This window comes from Borostomias antarcticus, assembly GCF_949987555.1.
Source record: "Borostomias antarcticus genome assembly, chromosome: 5".
Classification (NCBI taxonomy): Eukaryota; Metazoa; Chordata; class Actinopteri; order Stomiiformes; family Stomiidae; genus Borostomias; species Borostomias antarcticus.
In genome coordinates this window covers 11,480,114-11,497,783 of record NC_140238.1, presented here as the reverse complement: position 1 = coordinate 11,497,783, position 17,670 = coordinate 11,480,114, and the positions used below count along the sequence as shown (strand labels likewise).

Genomic DNA, 17,670 nt, shown 5'->3' with positions numbered 1-17,670 from the left:
GTCGTTCTGGGGACCCCTGAAAGTAAAGAGTGCTTTTAGTCGTAGGGTTGTGAGCAGCTTGGTAATAGGCTATCTCATGCCAGAATGAGACATGCTATATAAAAAGTTAATATAAAATGTTCTAGGGGGACCACAAAAATCACATGCTTCGTCAGTTATGTTGAGCATGTCCTTTCAGCCAGTGCGTAGTTTCCTGTTAATGCGCATGTGTGTGTGTGCATGTGTGTGTGTGTGTGTGTGTGTGTGTGTGTGTGTGTGTGTGTGTGTGTTCAGAGAGAGTTTAGTGCCTGTAGTAAAGTGCGTCGTTGTGCCTCTCTGGCAGGCCGTAAAGGGGAAGTGAGCAGGAGAGCGGATCCAGGAGAGGTCAGCTGACTGGAGCTGCACAGAGACAGGACGGCCTCGTCAAAGACAAGTGGGATCCTGATCTGGAGGCCAAATCTGACCCAGAAATGTAGGTGTGTGTGTCTCTGTGTCTGTGTGTGTGTGTGTGTGTGTGTGTGTGTGCTCCCACCGTGCTCCAAGGTCAGGTGTGTTTGTTCCTGTCTCAGGAGCATTTCAGAGTTCATTACCCGTTCACTCTCCCCTCCGTCACGCTCCTCTCACCCCTCCTCCCCCACCCCTCCCACCCCTGCATTACATCACCACCACACAATACCCAGCCCCCCCCCCCCCCCCACCACGTGACAGGAAGAAGGAAATATTATGGCAACAGTCAAACCCTACTGTAGGTATAACACACACCTGTATTCATAACTGACAGCATACTAGAAGCACACACACACCTGCAATTTACACTGATGATTGTAAGCATGTACCGTACAACAATCGTTTTGAAGGAGGAAAACTCTATGAGGGGGAGGAGCATAGGAAAAACATTGGAAAGGCATTCGTAAGTGCTATTTTGTGCAAGCTACAGGCTACAGTATTGGAAGAGTGTATTTGTCTTTAGGCATCTTCATCCAGCCTCACACTGTGCAGGAGCCCTCTACCATGTTCTACTCCATAACAAACCATCGTCATTACTAATGTTTTTTGACTCCAGAGATGTCAAGCGGACGTGTGTGACCGGAGAGCAGTCTCCTTTCCTCTCTCTCTATCACTCTCTCCTCCCTCTCCTCTCTGTCTCTGTAGCTCTCTCTGTGATGGGTATCAAACAAATTAGTCACGGTCCTATGAGTGGGTGTAGCTTCAAAGCACCTGATTCAACAGAGCATTTAGAATCCCTTCATTCAACAGAGCATTTAGAATCTTTCATGATTCAGCTCTTTAAACACTTCTCAGAGCCCTTTTTTGCTCCAACAAAGTTGTTCAGTATCAGAATCAGAATTTGTTTTATTATTATATTATAGGAATTTGCTTTCAGTCGTGGTGCATAACATGGAGACAACATTGGACAGGGTGCAGGGACGAAACAGGACAGTCCAAATATACTGTAGGACAGTGCAAAGAGCAAGCACAAAATGCTAATACAAAAAAGGATAAGCTAAGAACAATATACAAAAAAGTAGAGCACAGTACAGTGAGTGTGCAGGGTGCAATGTGTACGTGAGTGTGTAGGTGTATATGGTGTGTGTGGAATTATCTGTGAGTGTGGTGCGTCCCTTGGTCTATCCTATCCCGTCTTGTCACAGGGCCTCTTCTGCAAATTAATCTTCTGAGTGCGTTAATACGTTAATCCGTATCCAAGTAACTAGCCACTTTGAGGTGAAAAGCTTTAATCATGAGGCTGTCTCTCTCTACAGTATCTCTCTCTCCCCTCCCTTCTCTCTCCCTTTGTCCGTCCTCTCTTATTTCGCTCTTTCTCTCTATCCCTCTCTTTCCTCTCCTCTCTCTGTCTCTCTCTCTCTGTCTCTCTCTCTCTGTGTCTCTCTCTCTCTCTCTCTCTGTCTTTCTCTTCGTCTCCTCTCTTCTGAAGATGTGAGATCAGGAAGGGATCGCAGGGCTGGAGACACGTCTCTCTCTGCCTTTCTCTCCTTTCTCTCAGTACTGTGCATTAAAGGATTACTGTGCTGGTTGACTGTGATATGAATAAAAATTGTTTAAAAAAAAAAACCTTCACACACAGAGAGAGACAGACAGACAGACAGACAAGCAGGCAGACAAGCAGACAGACAAACAGACACACAGACAGAAAGACAGACAAGGAGACAGACAGACAGACAGACAGACAGACAGACAGACAGACAGACAGACAGACAGACAGACAGACAGATAGACAGACAGACAAGCATACAGACAGACAGACAGACAAGCATACAGACAGACAGACAGACAGACAGACAGGCAGATAGGCATATAAGCAGACAGACAGACAAGTAGACAGAGAGACAGTGAGACAAGCAGAGAGACAGACAGACAAGCAGGCAGACAGGCAAGCAGACAGACATATAAGCAGACAGACAGGTAGACAGACAGACAGTCAAACAGACAGACAGATAGACAGACAGACCAGTTCCCCTCCTCCTCCCCAGCTCTTGCTGCCCAGTGCCACTGGGAGCTGTGCTGGTGCAGTCACTGGCATTCCACACATTCTTTCATCATGTGCTCATGAAAAAGAGCAAAGGAGAGAGGGAGAGAGAGAAGGAGAGAGAGGGAGAGAGAGAGAAGGAGAGAGAGGGAGAGACAGGGAGATGGCCGACAGGGGGAATACAGGGAGAGAAAAACGGCAACATGTTTAACCCTTCACGCTCCTCAGCGCCTCTCTGTCTTGTTTTATATATAGAAGATCATGTGGTGATGTAACTGGGGGGTGGGTGGGGGGTGCAGGATAACAGTGTGATTAAACTGAACTGAGATCTTAGGTCACTGTCAAGAATTAGAGAGGGAGGGAGGGAGAGAGAGAGAGGGGGGGGGGGGAAGAAAAGGGTGGCATGAGGGAGGGAGGGAGATAGATAGACAAAGATAGAGAGATCGGGGAGAGAGAAAGAGAAAGTCTGTGTGTGTGTGTGTGTGTGTGTGTGAGCGTGTATGTGTGTGTGTGTTCCATCCATCAGAACTCATTATCCAGGTCTTTGTGTTGCTGTGAAACATTCCAATTAAAGTCCGAGGCTGAGCGGAATGCTCTCCATAGCTGGGATGCTTCAGGGAGCGGGAAGAATGTAGCGAGAGACGCCCCCGCTCGCTACCAGGTGGTCATGTCTGGATGTACGACCACGCTTATCTCCCCGCCGCTCTTTCAGCACCAAACAATTACATCAGAGAGCAGACCATAGTGGGATCCTAATGGCATTCCTTTAACATGACCGTGTCTTTTGGTTTGACGGTGGTGAGTGTTCTGGGTTTACGACCATTTTTGGCCGTGTGACAGTTACACCATGCTGGGTTGTCAACTACCATGCTGGGTTGTGAACTGTGTCTCTGTATCGGACCACTCTCGGTTGTTTAGAGACAATTCTCAGCTCTAGACTGTGTCTGTGTGGTGGTCTGTGGTGGTGAACCATGTGTCTGTGGTCCTGGTATGTGTCTGTTTCCCGGTCCCTGTACAGTTGCTCTGCTCACTCCAGACCACTTGGGGGCGCCACACGCTCTGGCCCTGCCTGCAGCCCAGCGGGAACTGGGAACTGCACCACGGACCCCACACTGGCTGTGTCATTATTATTAAATCTTGAACTACCCCTTTAAACCATAAGCCGCTGTAGTAGCAATGGTTTGGAACACCGCTCTCTTGATGGAATAGCCCTGGGGTGTAAACCCTGACACCTGCACACCATGAACATGTCCTCTTGGTCTAATATAGGTAGATGTTTGCGTGGATGTTTGGACTAATCATGGGTGATTGACTGACAGACAGGGGGTGTGTGTGTGTGTGGGAGAAGGGGGGGGGGGTTGATTGCATTTTTTTTTGTGCCGTATGAGGTGTGTGTGAGGATGAGGAGTCGTCCAGTATAGAATGTGTGTGTGTGTGTGTTTGTGTGTGTGTGTGTGTGTGTGCGTGTGTGTGTGTGTGTGTGTATGCGTGTGTGTGTGTGTGTGTGTGTGTCTGTGTATGTGTGTCTGTGTATGTGTGTCTGTGTGTGTCTGTCTGACGGCCTGTCTAGAGGAATCAGAGGTTTGGGGGCAGCATTGGAGAGCTGATAGCTGAGAGTGATGCGCCTCCCCCCCTTCCCCGCAGGCTGGGTGATTAATGGGCCAGTTAGCCCGGCGCCCACGGCAACGCTCCACGGCAATACTCGCCGCCCATCCTCTGCGTCGTCACATCTGCTCCTCCCACTCTGACCCCCCCCTCCATCCCTCCAACCCCCCGCTATGGCTGCTGAGCGTCTGCGAGGGCCAGGGCTCTGATTGGCTCATGAATCTAACCCGCCACTCGCGGCGAGGATGTTAATTTATTTGTTGTTGACGTTGTTGTTTGTTTGTTTGAGATAGCATGTATCGTCTTTGGCTTTTGTTATTCAATTTAAGAGGCGTCATTAATCTAAAGGAGAGTCCCGGAGTTAGCTGGGAGCTAGTGGAGCAGGAGGAGGCTTGCTGAACTCTTACTGAGGTAGATGGCGGTGATGCATCACTTCACTGGAAACACAGGTGCACACACACACAGACACACACGTACACACACACACACACACACACACACACACACACCACACACACACACACACACACACACTCACTCACTCACACACACACACACGCATGCATGCGCACACACACACACACACATACACACACTTACACATACACACATAGTTACACATACACACACACACACACACACACACACACAAGTGTGGCAGGAGCCTTATCAATGGTTATTAGAAAGCTTTGAGGTGGGTTCAACACCAGACTGTTGACCCTGAAAACCATCTCAGGTTCCAGAACATTCCAGGAATATTAGAGGAGAGGACAGGAGATGAAAGGAGGGGAGAAAAAGAAGAGAAGTGGAAAGGAGAGGACAGGAGAGGAGAGGAGAGGAGAGGAGAGGAGAGGAGAGGAGAGGAGAGGAGAGGAGAGGAGAGGAGAGGAGAGGAGAGGAGAGGAGAGGAGAGGAGAGGAGAGGAGAGGAGAGGAGAGGAGAGGAGAGGAGAGAAAGAGAACAGTCTTCCAGCATTGTTAGCATCAGGATAAGCTGAGCTGTTCCTGTGGAGGACAGCACAATGGAGGTCCTTGAGCTTAAATGTAGGTATCCTCTCATACACTTGACGATCTCCCATAACAGGAATAAAATGTTCTCTCCTCCACTGAGTGCTGCCTAGGTGGATTTGGCGTGTCTGTGGTGAGGCTCCTGAGAGAGAGAGAGAGAGAGAGAGAGAGAGAGATAGCTTAGTCTTCAGACAGACGGATGGACAGACAGACAGACAGACAGACCAACTGACAGATGGAGGGACAGAGAGATGTATAGACAGACAGACGGATTGGTGGACAGACAGTCAGTCAGACAGCCATATGGACAGACAGACAGACAGACAGACAGACAGACAGACAGACAGACAGACAGACAGACAGGTATACTGACAGAGAGTCAGAGACCGACAGTCTGATAGACGACCAGACTGACATACAAATAGCCAGACGGACAGATAGCTAGACAGATGGACGGATGGACAGACAGAAAGACGGACGGATGGATGGACAGACAGAGAGACACACAGACAGAGGATACCAGCATGGCTGGCAGCTATGTTGGATATCTCTGGTTATTACTGTATAATATCATAACTGTGTCCAGCAGCTCAAGTGATTCAGACCGACAGGTAGTCAATAATGAGTGTGGTGTTTCCCACTGGTGTGACTGACAGGAGGTCGAACCAGGGTTCTCCACATGTCAACTCAAATGTCTACCGGTTGACCAAAATTACATCTCTGTGGTCTGAGGGAGAGTCTATGGATCTGTCTTAGACACACACGCACACACACACACACACACACACACACGCACACACACGCACTCCTGACAGCAAACAGATGACCCTGACTTCTTGGCCTCTGCTCAGGGGCGATTGATGACCCTGCTATTATTGGTCCACAGTAATTGCTGGGCTATCATTGGCTGGTTGTGCTCGCAGGCTTAACCGTCCTTCTGTGTTTCAACAGAGCAGGGGGCATTGCTGCAGCCACTCACACACTCAAACACAAGCACACATGCCTGCACGAACATGCACACACACACACACACACGTGCGCACACACACACGCACACACACACACACAAGCGCACACACAACCACAGATCTGACAGCCCATGGAGGAAAGAGGGCGAAAAACATAGAGAGAGAGGGAATGGAGGGGAGGAGATGACTGCAAATTGAAAAAGAGCAGAAAGATTGTAGTTTATTGATCCATGGATATCAAGAGACCCTCATTCCATCAGCCCGCCTGACAGCCTGTCAGTCTGTCATCATTCTGTCTGCCTGCTTGCTTCTCCGTCTGTCTGTCCATCTACCTGCCTCTCTGCTTGTCAGTCTCTCTATCGTTCCGTCTGCCTGCTTCTCCATCTGTCTATCCATCTGTCTGTCAACGGCTTGAACCCTGGTCTTCAGCTCACAGAACCCAAAGCACCGTTAGACCAAGAGATCATCCCTGAGGACAGAGAGCAACATCTGGTTGGTCACTTATGATATGGGAATTTTACAGTCACGTTACAGATTTTGGAAACCAACCTGACCCCTTGGTCTATAAGGAGGGGCTAATCAATATTAAACCAATTCCTAATCAATATCCACTGTGAGAAGTTGAGCTGCTAGTATGGTGTCTGATGGGCATGTTTATACAAGATGTGGCTATTGGTCAGATTAACAGACTATGTGGGAATCAAACTATTTGCGTCTGGTTTGAACATTTTAAACTGTTTTAAGCCGTTGGTAACTAGGCTACATAACTAATTATGCATCAAATGCCAAAGGCGTTTTTATTTTTCCTTGTAGGAGTAGGCCTTACATATCGGTAATATGTAAAGTATGAATTAACTGTGAACTGTACACACAAGCGGGCCCGGGTTCCGCGGGGCCACGCGCGGGCCCGCATTCCACACCTGCACCCGAGCCGCATTCCCAGCCCCGCGTATCACCGACAGACTCCCTCGCTCACTCCGCTCCCTCCGTGTGCCAACATTTCCTGTGTTCCATATCTGGAATGAACTGTCCAATGGAGCAGAGTAATGCTGGATGGGAGGGGTTCCGTTATGAGGTCACGGAGAGGGACTGAACCGGGGGCGCAGGCAGCAGCGGGCGGAGAGAGTCGTGCGCTGGAAGACGATAAACATGCGCCAGAGAGACGCAGCCTACTGTATATGCGGTAGCAGGAAACGCGTTATTTGAATAAGGTTCGCCAAAGAGAATAGCGGATAGCGCCGCGGAGAGACTCTGCCCGCTCCTTGAAAATAGATAAAACCGGAGAAATAATAGTGCGTAGTCTCGCCGTTACGGGGCGCCTGGAACTGAGCGAAATTCCCCCGCTGTAAGCGAGAAGGACTTGGAGAGGGGGGAGAGAGAGAGAGGGAGAGCGAGAGAGAGAAGACATACGAGTACAGTGGCAGAAAGTTTCCATTTCTTGAAACAAACTGGAACTCCGTCCGTACCGCGGAACAGAAACCATGCACTCCATGTACAGTGTGGGATAGATGCGGTCTCATGTTCGTTTGAACGGATATTTCCCCCTCCTGGCTTTACGGTAACCCGGACTAAAGTTTCGATCGCGGAAAGTACGACACTGTACACCACGAATCTGGACATTTTTCCGGAACTTCTCCGACCGTTATTGCAACTGCGTGCTCGCGTCGTGTTTTCGGGACTTCGGGTTCGTAGCTCGCTGGCCGGAGTTGGGGGGTCTGGGGGGCGGGTTGTGTCGGATTTTTATTTTATTTTTCCTCCTCCTCATGGCCTCTTCCAGGATGTACCTCCTGGCCGTATGCATTTTGATCTCGGTGTTGGCGAGGAGCAGCCGGGCGCTGCTGTGCCTGCCGTGCGACGAGTCCAAGTGCGAGGAGACTAAGCACTGCACCGGGGCGGTGGTGCCCGGGATCTGCGGCTGCTGCACGGTCTGCGCCAAGCAGAAGAACGAGAGCTGTGGCGGGGTGTACGGTCTGTACGGGACCTGTGACCGGGGGCTCCGGTGCGTAATCAGACCGCCGCTAAACGGAGTCTCCATCACGCAGTACGAGGTCGGCGTGTGTGAAGGTTTGTATCGATTATCACATTTCTATTGATTCCAGTTTTTAGACTCCGATTAAAGTTATAGAAATACTGTTTTTTTTGCAGTTTACTCTGCGTGGTTGTCTGTTACAGTGACAATAGCCTAGCCTATATCAAAATAATTTAATATGACTCAATGGGCTACCCACAGGTTTTAATAGTGCGGCGAATGAAGGCTCATGTTATTCATTTCCACTATTTGTATTTAACATAGGCCTATTGGCTTTAGGCTACTTCTGTGTTTGTCACCTCTTGATGGGATTGGAGTAGGTTAATAGAAGCACATTAGCCTACAGCCTATTGACAGGCCCGGTGTTTATGATAGGCTCTTTGAAATTGTCCAATAGATCATAATTGTTGTGCTGTCAATACCAGAAAGGTCGGATTGTTTCACGGACGGCGCCCGCTCTCACGGTGTCCGTGTCTTGTCCCTGGAAGCTACATAACTAGTTGCATAAACACATGCTCCCCATGCCGCGGGTCTCGAGGTCTGGAGAGGAGGAGAGGGGATTGAGCAAGCGGAGCTGCCTAATGTCTTTGCAGCATGTCGGTTTTCCATTTCTTTAGGGTATAGCTAACCGGATTCCGTGCTGTTTTTGGACGCCGTGCCAGTCCCCCTCTCTTTCCGCCGAGGCTTGTTGGTTTTTCGCCGGAATGTCTGCTATGCCACTCAACTTGGCGCGTCAGCCCCGTCTATTTTACATCAAAACTCCTTTCACCGGGAAGGGACGTCGAACGGACGCCACTGTAGCGCAGGTGCTCCCGGTCGGAACGGCCGGTCCGGTGCTCCGTCTCCGCGAGGCGTGTCGTACTATTTGCCGTTATATGCTTTGCTTTAGGTTTTAGAACACGGTCTCGATGGTGCGTGATAGCCGTGGCAAATTACTGCTCCCCCGGAATGCCGATGACGCCCGGGGGCACCGGGCGTCGGGCTGGTGCGGAGAGACGCCGGGATTATGTCTGACGGGCCCCGATTTGACGCTTCACTCATCAGGCACGGTGAAAATAATCAGCTGTGATCAGTCTCTCTCTCTCTCCCCTAAGCTGCAAGTTCCCCCGCCTATTCACTCCACATCTCTTGAGGGGAGCTGGATTAGGCTAATTGAGTATAGATTAGATTAGAGAAGGACAGAACAGAACAGAGTGTGGTTTTAAACCGCCTCTCTACCTATACACCCCCCCCCCCCAGACCTGGTGGGAATCACACCCCTATCATCTGTTAACCCAGTAGGCCAAGCCTAATGTCTACAGGATCATTAGTCCAAGAGGCTACAGAGGGTGATGCTAGTCTCATCTCTCACCTTTAGCTTCCTCTCACCTGCCTGGAGGAGTGGGGGTATCAGGGGGTAGTACACCTGCCTGTCCTCCACACACACACACACACACACACACACACACACACACACACACACACACACACACACACACACACACACACACACACACACACACACACACACACCTGCTGCAGGTGTCCAAACAGGTCAGACCCCCCACCTGTCTAGCCAGAGGAAAATAGGGCAGTTCTCTGTGAGGAGAATGTCTGTCTTTCTCCCCTCTATTCCTTCATTCCCTCCTTTCTCTCTCCTCTACTCCCTCTTTCCTCCCCTTTGGTCCTCCATTCCTCTCTACTCTACTCCTCCCTCTCCTTCACTCCCTCTGTTCTCTACTCCTCCACTCTTTTGGTCCCTACTATCTACACTACTACCTCCCTTTCACAGTGCCCAGCTCCTCCAGGAGGAAATTATGGAAGGTTCCTTAGGACCTTGTGATAATAATAATAATAATAATAATAATAAATTATAATTATAACAATAATAATAACATTATTTCATTTTGCACCTTTCATACAAATAAATGCAACTGAACTGAATGTAGAGTGCCTCACATAAAAATAGACATAACATAAAGTAGGAAAAATAAGATGGAAGATAAAACACAATAAAAGATAAAGATAAGTAAAATACAACAATTTAATAAAATATTGTACTGGAGAGATATACATTTTTAAAAAGTGCTGTAGCACGCAAGTGCAAAAGGAGCTAGTTAAAAGCTAAAGTGAAGACATACGTTTTTAGCTTTCATTTAAAAGTATTTAGCGAGCTGGCTTCCCTGATATATATAGGTATTGTGTTCCATAGCTTTGGGCCATAATTGACAAAGGCTGCACTCCTGATCTTCTTCTAACTGTTGCTGGGAACTTCTAGTAAACAAACAGTGGATGATCGCAGTGTTCTTGAAGGCACTATAGTTGACAATGGAGTTAGAAATGTAGCTTGGTCCTTGCGTGATAGCAGCTTAGGATCCGCTGAGCTTCCGGTTTGGTGCAGTTTGTGCAGTTCCAGGGTGTCAGTCAGGGTTGCCAGGTTAGTGCAGTCCCAGGCTGTCAGTCAGGGTTGCCAGGTTAGTGAAGTTCCAGGCTGTCAATCTATCAGTGAGGGTCTCAGGGGAGGGTGGTTATCTTCACTCAGCTGCTCTCTGACCCCAGGGCTCTATTAGGCTACCGTACAGCCTGTCACACACACACACATGCACGCACGCACACACAGACACACAGACACACACAATATGATCTGACCTTTCCCCCAACTCCGGTCCTACTGTAAGATCTCTTGAATCAGTTCTGTGGTGTGGGCTCTGTAGTCAGCCATGTGCTATTGTGAATATTGTGTTGTGTTAGTACCTGGTTCTGTGGTCTAGGCTGTAATGTGTTTGTACCTGGTTCTGTGGTCTAGGCTGTGATGTGTTAGTACCACATTCTAGTCTCTTGTGTTAGTACCTGGTTCTAGTTTCTAGGGTCTGTTGTGTTACAGTAGTGCCTGGTTCTAGTCTCTAGACTGTGATGTGTCCTGTACCTGGGTCTGTGGTGTAGGCTGTGTTGTTGTAAGTGCTTGGGTCTGTAGTGTAGGTTTTGTTGTGTAAGTGCAGGGTTCTGGGGTATAAGTTGTGTTGTTAGTGCTTGGGTCTGTGGTGTAGGCTGTGTTGTGTTGTTAGTACTTGGGTCTGTGGTGTACTGTAGGTTGTGTTGTTGTTAGTGCTTGGGTCTGGTCTCCAGGCGGTGTTTTGTTAGTAGGTCAGCAGCTGTTTCGTCCTGCCGAGAGGAGTATAGCAGGAGCAGCACATGTATTTGTTCTCTCTGGTGCTCTTTGAAGACGTCTGGATAAAATAATCAGCGCTCATGCATATTCAGATTTCTCTAAATTATGCAGAATTTCAGATGATGTTTATGAAGTGTAACGGAAATGTAGCTGTCCTCCTGCAGAGAATATTATGGGGTGTTTGGGTAAGTAGGAGCCCTTCCCCCTAGGGGCCCTGCCCCATCCACAGTGTGAACTATATTGGAAGTCATCGATTACGTGCACTAGTTGTTTTGATTCGGCGGTGGTCGATTCTCACACGGAATATCTCCCAGGTTACGCCCTGGGGGGGCAAATATGCAAGTCCTTCCTCGAGTCTCCCACCCTCTGACTGCAGCGGCCTACATTATTGGACGCCTCAGGTGTCTGTCACTCACTGCAGGGCAGTCATTGGCCGGGGCGATGTGGGAGTTGCGACTGACATTGAAGTGACACTGTTCTAAATAGAAACGCCCTGAATCTGTGGCATGGCGTTCCACACACTCTCTGGTGTCCTAGCACGCTGTCGCCACTCTGCAGCTCTGGGGCTTTAGTATACTGGCATTGTCTAGAATCAGTACTAGTCCTCTCCTCATAGCGTCCTGTCTTGCCGGAGTCTAAATCTCTCAAATCAAAGCAGAGTCTACTGTAAAGGAATTATGATGTTGATCTCCTTAAGGAATATATGTATGAAGAGGACATAGTCAGCAAACAATACAAATACAGTATGTGACAAGAGACAAGACGCTATTAGTATCACTGAAATCAGAGAAGCTCTTGATTGATAGGGCTCTTAGTGTAGCAGAAGTGGTTTACAACTGGCGTTTGAACCTTCTAGCCTTACCCTCTGCAGTTCTAGTGTAGCAGAGGTGGTTTGTGACTGGGGATTCGATCCCTTCTGCCCCTCTGGTGTCCGCCGTCACGCTGGTCTCTCTGGTCGCGCTGGTCTCTCTGGTCTGCTGCTGGCCTCGTGTCTGGGGGCAGGGTCCTGCTACTCATACTTCTAGACCATTCTTTTACTTATACTTTGAGACCATTCTTTGTTTGTGCATATTCTGTCCCATGAATGGCTTTCCTGCCCCCCCCCCCCCCCCACACACACACACACACATGCACACACACAGATGGGAGTGAGGGCTATAATCCCTATTGTTAGAGTTATTGAAGACTGCTGCTATGTGTTGAGGCTGAGTGAGGCCATCAGGATCATCATTCCGACTATGAACTCATCCAGAGATGATGAATCATTCATTAGTGTCGCAGAGGTCGATGCCAGTTGCCCTGCTGCCCCCCCCCAAAGCCTCCCCACAGATCTCTATACAGCAGGCATAATGTCTCACACAGCCACCATCCATCCAACCTCCACCCGTTGATCTTATCCATTCATCCGTCCATCCATCCATCCATCCATTCGGTCTTTCTATATCTGTCTGTCTGTCTGTCCTTCCATCCATCCATCCATCCATCCATCCATCCATCCATCCATCCATCCATCCATCCATCCATCCATCCATCCATCCATCCATCCATCCATCCATCCATCCATCAACTCATCCATATGTAGCCGAGTTAGAGTCCTCCTGAGTCCTAAGTAGGTAGCGACTCGTTGATTTAAACTCCCTCCCCCCAGTATGAATACCATCCACCGCCGTGGTGTAACAGTGTTTGGAATTCGGGAGACCTGGGTTCGAATCCCACCCTGGGCGAGCAGAAACCCGTATCCATTTATCTGTCTGTCCATCCATCCACCCATCCATCTAGCCTCCACACAGAGCGTCTCTACAAGCCCTGCATCTCCGTGTTTAGTGCCTTTGGTCCAGGAACTGGACCGGAGAACCAGACAGATGGCGAGGAGGCCCCGGGTCTTGTTTGCCGCTCCGGCTTACGGCCTGAGGCTGATCCGTGCTTCCTACAGTCTGTTGGCCACTGGCAGGAAGAAGGTCAGGGAGCGTGGGGGAACCGGAGAGGAGCCTGACCCATCCTCCACTTCCTCCTGTTGTTGCAGCTCTCTCCAGGAATGTAGCTATGGATGTAGGCTCTGCCTGACAGCTGGATCTGTGCTGGATGAATGGTTGGATCGCTAGCTGACTGGATGGCTGGCTGTCTAGCTGGATGGATGGATGAATTGCTGGCTGTCTATCTGGATGGATGGCTGGCTTGCTGGCTTTCACGGTGGCAGACTCTCGTCTCTTCTTGCCAGCTCACGCCAACTCATTCTAGAGCTTTATAAACAACACGAGACGAAGGAAAAACAGGAAACTAGTACATGAGCCATGCTAATACCCAGGACAGAATGTTGGAACGGGACAGATTCTGATCCCTGAGTTCTGGGGTTCTGAACATTCCATCTCTCTGTTCCGCCTGGCTCTAAACCATGCCATCTCCATGTACTGCCGGGTCCTAAACATGCCAACTAAAATGTCCTGGACCTCAAAACATGCCATCTCCGTGTCCTGGGCCTAAACATGCCATCTCCGTGTCCTGGGCTGTGCATTCCTAAGCGGCAGCCCTGTAAACGCCGGCTGCGTGCTAGGGCTTGAACGTCGGGGAGGAATAATAATAATAATCATCTATTTTCTTAGTTCACACCCAGGTCTGAGTGCGCAGACATAGCTGACATTTTTACCCGGTGATGCAAGCCTGCTCTGCAGCTGCCGGGTTACGCCAGAGAGGAGGGACGCGGATATGACCTGGCAACCCGGGGTTCGATCCCTGCCGTCCCGTCCACACCTGTTGAGTGTATTATCTAACACTTAGCTAGACCACCACATGCCAGCCACACCTCCTCAGCGCCAAGGCCAGCTGGCCGGGAAAGCCGACTACTGGCTTTGAGTTCAGCCTCGCCTCGGATAGCCGTTGTCGTGGTTACGGACCGTTGCCAGGTGGGATTGCGAAAGCTCATTAGTATAGGCGAGAAACATGTTTGTTCCCAGAGTCCACTTGAACGGCAATCTGAAAAACAATGGGTCTCCTTGTTAGGGGCGTGTCCCTTCTTGTTAGAACGCTCTACTCATTAGAACACGGGGGTCCGCTCATTAGAACGCCGGCATCTCTACTCGATGTAAATACGGATGGAAGGTCTTGAATAACCTCCTATTTCACAGTTAAGTCACAATGTCCACAGCTCTGAGCAGATGTGACGTTTAGTGTATACTTGTTCACTCGTAGCCTTCCCACCTGTGCCTCTGGGAGGAAATGACTGATGTGAGAAATTTGGAGGGAGCTCCGTGTAGCCCAGCCCAGCCCAGCTCAGCCCTGCCCTTCCCAGCCCTGCCCAGCCTAGTCCAACCCAACCCAGCCCAGCCCAGCCTAGTACAACCCAACCCAGTCCAAAGCAATGCAGCCCAGCCCAACCCAGCCCAGCCCAGCCTAGAACCACGCTGACATCAGGCCTCCCTTGCTGGGAGAGGCCAGAGACACACACAGTGCTCCCCCCACCCCCCTGTGTCTTTAGAGGCCTCTCTCTCTCTCTCTCTCTCTCTCACACACACAGACACACACACACATACACACACACTTGGAGCTGGGAGGCTGGGTGAACACCATTTGTCTTCCGTCATCAGGGAAGACAAGCGGAAATGTTCACCTCCTCCTCCACTGGTTCCTCGTCACGCTCATCCCTGGGGTACACACACACACAAACCCACCCACACACACATACACACACCCAGCAGGTGTTCGTTCCTCTAGCCTCCAGAGTAGTGTGTTTAAGAGGAGAGGTGTGTGTGTGTGTGTGTGTGTGTGTGTGTGTGTTGAGAGGGCCAGGCAGAGGTGGGGGGCAGCACAGGCCTCCTAATCTGACAGAGAACCTCTTTATTCTGCCCGTCTCCTCCCACTCCTCCTGATCCTTTAACAGCCGTTAAGAGTGTTTCAGGTAAACTGTCTGTAAAGATCAACCAATACCACCAATGTTCACCTCCCTGCCTCTCTCTCTCTCTCTCTCTCACTCTCCAGCTGTCTGCCCCCTGCTTGGATAACTATCAGGTGTCACACACACATGCACACACACACACACACACACACACACACACACACACACACACACACACACACACACACACACACAGTCTCTTTTCTCTCTGTTCCTCTCTCTCTCACCTCTATCTGTCTCTCTCTTGCCTTTATTTTGCTCCTATATAATGTCACTCCTGTGCACACACACACATAAGTGCAAACAATCATGTACTGTACAAGCACTGTTACTCGTACTCTCTCTCTCTCTCTCTCACTCTCTCTCTCTCTCTCTCACACACACACACACACACCCTGATAAGGTACAGCTGGAGAAAAGCAATGCCCTATCTGTGCTGTGTGTTTGCAGAGTAAATAAGAATTGATAATAGTTGAGTGTAGCGGCCAGAGGGTGTCAGGGTGTGTGTGTGTGTGTGTGTGTGTGTGTGTGTGTGTGTGTGTGTGTATGTGTGTGTGCGTGCGTGTAGATACATAGATAGATAAAAGCTTATATATGTGTCAGTCTTCAACACACACACACACACACATTACTATAGTATCAATAACAATGAAGGTATTGAGGACCACTCATGTACAGTTATGAAAACCAAATAAGAATCTATAGGAAAAAGCGTACATTATACTGTAAAAACATCACAATGTTACAATCAATTACAGACAAAAACAGTAAAAGGAATTCATAGGCTCAAGAAGGACTGTCTTCTGTTAAGGATGAGATGGCAGGCTTTGGCACATTCGTTGATACAATGTTTACCAGCTAAAATAGCACACAATTTATTTAAATCATCAAAATCATTAAAATTTACATAAAAGTGAAAAAACAGTTCATGAATGTCTGCATAGAGTTCACAGTGTAACAGTATTTGGACTTCTGATTCGGTAGAACCACTATTGCATAGGGTACAGAAATGTCTACTGTATCAACTAGAGTGTTTGTGTACCTTCCCGTTTCTATCGCTGGAGGTGCAACTCCACGTGTATGTGTATGTGTGAGGAGGTCAGAGGGTGGTGGGGTTTGTGTGTGTGTGTGTGTGGAGGTCAGTGGGTGTCAGTGTGTGTGTATGTGGAGGTCAGAGGATGTGTGTGTGTGGAAGTGAGAGGGCATCAGGGTGTGTGTGTGTTTGTGTGTGTGTAGGTTTGTGTCCATCTCTGTCTTAGACTCTCCTCTCCCTGATTCGGTTCCTCTGTCACTCATTGAGATTCAAATATCTTTATCGGCATGACAAAATAAGAAAATCATGTCTGTTGCGAAAACATTTTGTGGATGCACATCAAAGGAACATCAAAACAACTTCATTGCAAATACCTACTGATGTACGCCTAACTTTGAGTATTTCTGGCCTATGATGAGTCCTGTTTATTTTGGCAATGTATAATTCCGTTGCTGTCACGCTCTCTCTCTCTCTCTCTCTCTTTCTCTCTCTCTCTCTCTCTCTCTCTCTCTCTCTCTCTTTCTTTCTCTCTCTGCCTTGGTCTCTACCTCTGATAGTGCAACTTCCAGAACCAGGGATGAGGAATGAACAGATGTTCTATACCCACATAGACACGGATGATGCACTGTAGCCTACAGTACCGTATACTGTATACCAGCATTGTAACCGTACCTATAACAGAAGCCTATAGTATCTATCTCCCATACCTGGACAATCATAAGTCTTTGAGGTTTCCATTCCAAGTGGACGTAAACACACATAAACATGTCTTATAATCATTTATGCGGCATGAGAGGCAGCGGGCTGGTTGCGCGCGTTGACGTCACATGATGTCAGAGCTGTGATGTCACATCCTCCCCCTCTGTCCTGTCCAGATGAGAACTGGGATGACGACCAGCTCCTGGGGTTCGAGCCGTGCAACGAGAACCTGATCACGGGCTGCAACATCATGGACGGCCGCTGTGACTGTGACAGCCTGCGCACCTGCAACAACCCCTTCGAGTTCCCCAGCCAGGACGCCTGCCAGACAGCCCTGCAGAAGATAGAAGGTATGCCCCTGCTGTGTGTGTGTGTGTGTGTGTGTGTGTCTGTATGTGTGTGTGTGTGCGCGTATCCCTCTGTGTGTGTGTGTGTGTGTGTGTGTGTGTGTCTGCACACATCCCTCTGTGTGTGTGTGTGTGTGTGTGTGTGTGTGTGTGCGTGTGTGTGTGATATATTGTATTGTGTATTGTGGTGTGTTCGCGCAGAAGAGTATCTGGTCCGTTCCACAGTCAGAAAGTCAGTGTCTGGCTTGATGATGTGAGATCTTCAGAGAGCATTCTTTTCCCAGCGCTGTTGTATTGTGTTGCTATGATTTGTTATGCCCCACAATCTTCAAAAGGCATCTGTGGCTTTTCAGTGTCAGTACTCAGTAATTAACTTGGATAATTGTTTTCTGCCTGCTTGTTAATTCAAATGTGTTTAGACATGAATCAAACGGCATTATCAATCCCTGTCTGTCTGGAAAATCCCTACGGACTGAGC

At 49.1% G+C, this 17,670-nt stretch overlaps 1 protein-coding gene across 1 annotated transcript in view; it reads left to right on the top strand.

Moving 5' to 3' along the window:
- Positions 1-7,810: 7,810 nt before the first annotated feature.
- crim1 (cysteine rich transmembrane BMP regulator 1 (chordin-like)) overlaps positions 7,811-17,670 on the top strand; it is a gene marked incomplete at its 5' end in the record, with an annotated part of 101,568 nt that continues 91,708 nt past the window's right edge. The window contains 2 exons of the mRNA XM_084438088.1: positions 7,811-8,111; positions 17,022-17,195. Coding sequence (XP_084294214.1) covers positions 7,811-8,111; positions 17,022-17,195 — 475 coding nt within the window. The remainder of the gene's footprint in view (positions 8,112-17,021; positions 17,196-17,670) is intronic.